Genomic DNA, 2998 nt, shown 5'->3' with positions numbered 1-2998 from the left:
TATATATATATATATATATATATATATGTGTATGCATATATATATATATATATATATCTGTCGCTGCTGGTGCTGTTTCGTGAGGTGCTGCTGCTGCGTTTGCTGCTACTACTTCTGCTTTTGCTGCTGCTGCTGGTAGTATTGCAGCTTTTGGTGGTGCTGCTGCTGCATGCGTTATGATTTTCAGGAGACACACGGGTGTTTGTTTGCTGCGACTTGGTCGCGAAGCCGCGAGGGCGTCGCGCTGCAGCGGCTGCTGCAGCTGCATGCATTTCCTTGTTTATTAATATTTATCCCCAACCCTATCTTCGCTAACTCTCCACCGAGAGATCCTAACCTCAATTGGCTTAGAGCTGCACACAACTGGCTCCATACAGTAACCGAATCTGCTGCTGCTGCTGCTCTTGCTGCTGCTCTTGCTGCTGCTCTTGCTGCTGCTCTTGCTGCTGCTCTTGCTGCTGCTCTTGCTGGTGCTGCTGCTGCTGCGGTTGCTGTTGCTGTTTCTGCTGCTGCTGCGGTTGCTGTTGCTGTTTCTGCTGCTGTTGCTGCTGCTGCTGCTCCTCTTGCTGAGATTGTTGGGGGTATTGGGGCTCCTGTTGTTGTTGCTGCTGCTGCTGATATTATTGCTGCTGTTGCTGTTTCTGCTGCTGATATAACTGCTGCTGCTGTTTTTGTTGCTGCTGCTGCTATGGAGGCGGATGTTTTGCTTCATGATTGCTTCTTTTGCCTTATCTGAGACTCCCTGCGCCTGCTGCTGTTGCTGCTGCTGCTGCTTCTGCTGCTGCTGCTGCTGCTGCACCGGGATTCAGGCTTTACAAGGTTCATGGGGAGAAGCAGAAGCAGCATCGCATGCAGTTGGGGCTATCGACCGTCTGGAGGAGCTGCAGCAAATATGCAATGAGAAGCAAGAGGCTCTGAGACAGACACAAATGTAATTCTTTCTTTTTTATTTAATTAACAGCAGCAGCAAATTCAACACTGCACCGAACCAACTGCTGCTTAGCAGGCAGATTATAATAATAATAATATTATCATAATTATAATTGTAATAATAATGATAATAGTAATAATAATAATAATTGCAGTTATAATAATAATAATTACAATTATAATAGTAAGTATAATAATAGTAATAACAATTATTACAATTAAAATAATAATAATAATAATGAATATTAATATTATTTTTCGTGTTTTGTTTGTTTGTCTGTTTGTTTGTTGCATTTGAAATAGTCTGTTTCTTTCTGGGGCTTTATTCTTCTGTCTGTCTTCTTGCGTTGTCTCTGTTTAATATCAAATATTTATTTATCTCTTCTTAATATCAAATCTTTTTCTTTTATTCTTTTCATTTGTTTTTCTTCTTTTTTCTCTTTCTCTCCCTTCCTTGTTCTTTTGCTTCTTCTAGGTGTTGCATTCTGTTGCATTCGTCTGCCTTTAGGGTGTATAGAATAAACCTTCATAAGACCTCGTTGTTTAGGGTTTAGGGTTTAGGGTCTGGAGTTTAGGGTTTAGGGTGTAGTGCCTAGGATGTAGAGTCTAGGATTTAGGATTTAGGGTTTGGGGTTCAGAGTTTAGGGCTCAGGGTTTAGGGTTTAGGGTTTAGGGTTTAGGGTTTGTGGCTCAGACTGCGTCGTGAACAAGAAGCTGCATTTGAAGAGATTCAGCGCCAAGAGTCTCTGAGGTGCCGATACACCGCAAGCAACCTGCATGTACACCTGAGCTTATTTGTATTGTCTTCTTCCTCGTCCTTAGATTATTTCTACTTGTTTGCAAATGAATCTGGGTAAACAATCAACCTCCTTGCTGCTGTTGCTGCTGCTGCTGCTGCTGCTATACAGACTCTCTCTTCAGCGAGAAGAGAAGAGACAGCAGGAGCAAGAGCTGCAGCGGCGGCAGCAGGAGGCGAGGAGACAGGAGCAGAAGAGGGCGAAGATGCAGCAGCAGCAGCAGCTGCTGCAGCAGCAACGAGCAGCAGCAGCAGCAGATTTCAAAGCGCAGGATGAGGAGTGCAGCAAACTGCCTCCTGAGCAGAGGGCAACTGTAAGAAACAAACCCTAGTGCCACAGCTGCAGCAGCAGCAGGAGAAGCAGCAGCAGCAGCAGCAGCAGCAGCAGCCCAGCAGCACCAGGAACTGCTGCTGGTTGCGTGTTTGGGGGGCTGTGTGTACTGCTCTTTTCTCTCCTTTCTCTTCATATTATAATAATAATAAGACAATAGATTTATTTATTTATTTATTTGTAGATATAATAAAAGATAAACAAGTGAAGTACAAAGTAAAATAATATTTGTTTTAATGCTTCTATCTGAGCGAGAAAATAAATATTTTGTATTTGTTTATTTTTTTTATTTATTTGCAGATTTGTCTTAAGCTTGCATGCGGCAAGAGAATAACTCGTATATTTTCTTCTTCTTCTTCTCTTTCTCTTCTTTATCGCTGGTGTGGCTGTGTTGCTGAGTATTGCGAGGTAAGGAGACAGCTGAGCTAATCTAATCTATTGTATTGTTTGTCCCTTTATCTCTCTGTCTCTTTGTCTCTATCTTTTTCTCTCTTTGCTTCCGTTTTCTTTTCTGTCTTTGTTTGTTTTTGCTTGCTACGCTTCCTATCATTGATAATAATATTTAGTATTATATATTTATAATACTCAATATTATTATTATTATTATTATTATTGTTGTTGTTGTTGTTATTAATACTATTATGATTATTATTATTAATATGCTGATGATTATTATTGTTATTATTATTAATATTATTAATATTAATATTAATATTATTATTATTGTTGTTGTTACAACTATTGTCTTGCACTGATTGTTTGTGCATGCGTTTGTTTATCTCTCATTCTTTTTTCTTTCTTTGTTTGTCTCTCTTTGTCTGCCTACATTTCAATATATTGCTTCTCTGTCTCTGTCTTTGTTAGTTTATCTCTATTTCTTTTTATTTATTTATGTATCTCTCTATTATATGTTATTTCGTCTGCATGCATACTGCTGGTAT

General features: G+C 39.7%; 1 protein-coding gene across 1 annotated transcript in view; it reads left to right on the top strand.

The window, feature by feature from the left end:
- Positions 1 to 2486, top strand: part of EAH_00059920 (hypothetical protein, conserved) — a gene marked incomplete at both ends in the record, with an annotated part of 4810 nt that extends 2324 nt beyond the window's left edge. The window contains 5 exons of the mRNA XM_013397111.1: positions 188 to 376; positions 810 to 931; positions 1625 to 1681; positions 1839 to 2040; positions 2358 to 2486. Coding sequence (XP_013252565.1) covers positions 188 to 376; positions 810 to 931; positions 1625 to 1681; positions 1839 to 2040; positions 2358 to 2486 — 699 coding nt within the window. The remainder of the gene's footprint in view (positions 1 to 187; positions 377 to 809; positions 932 to 1624; positions 1682 to 1838; positions 2041 to 2357) is intronic.
- Positions 2487 to 2998: the final 512 nt, after the last annotated feature.

The sequence above is a fragment of the Eimeria acervulina genome, genomic scaffold (assembly GCF_000499425.1).
Source record: "Eimeria acervulina Houghton genomic scaffold, Eah_scaff1453, whole genome shotgun sequence".
Lineage (NCBI taxonomy): Eukaryota > Apicomplexa > Conoidasida > Eucoccidiorida > Eimeriidae > Eimeria > Eimeria acervulina.
Note: the sequence above shows the minus strand (reverse complement) of the source record. Positions and strands in the feature narration are given on the sequence as shown.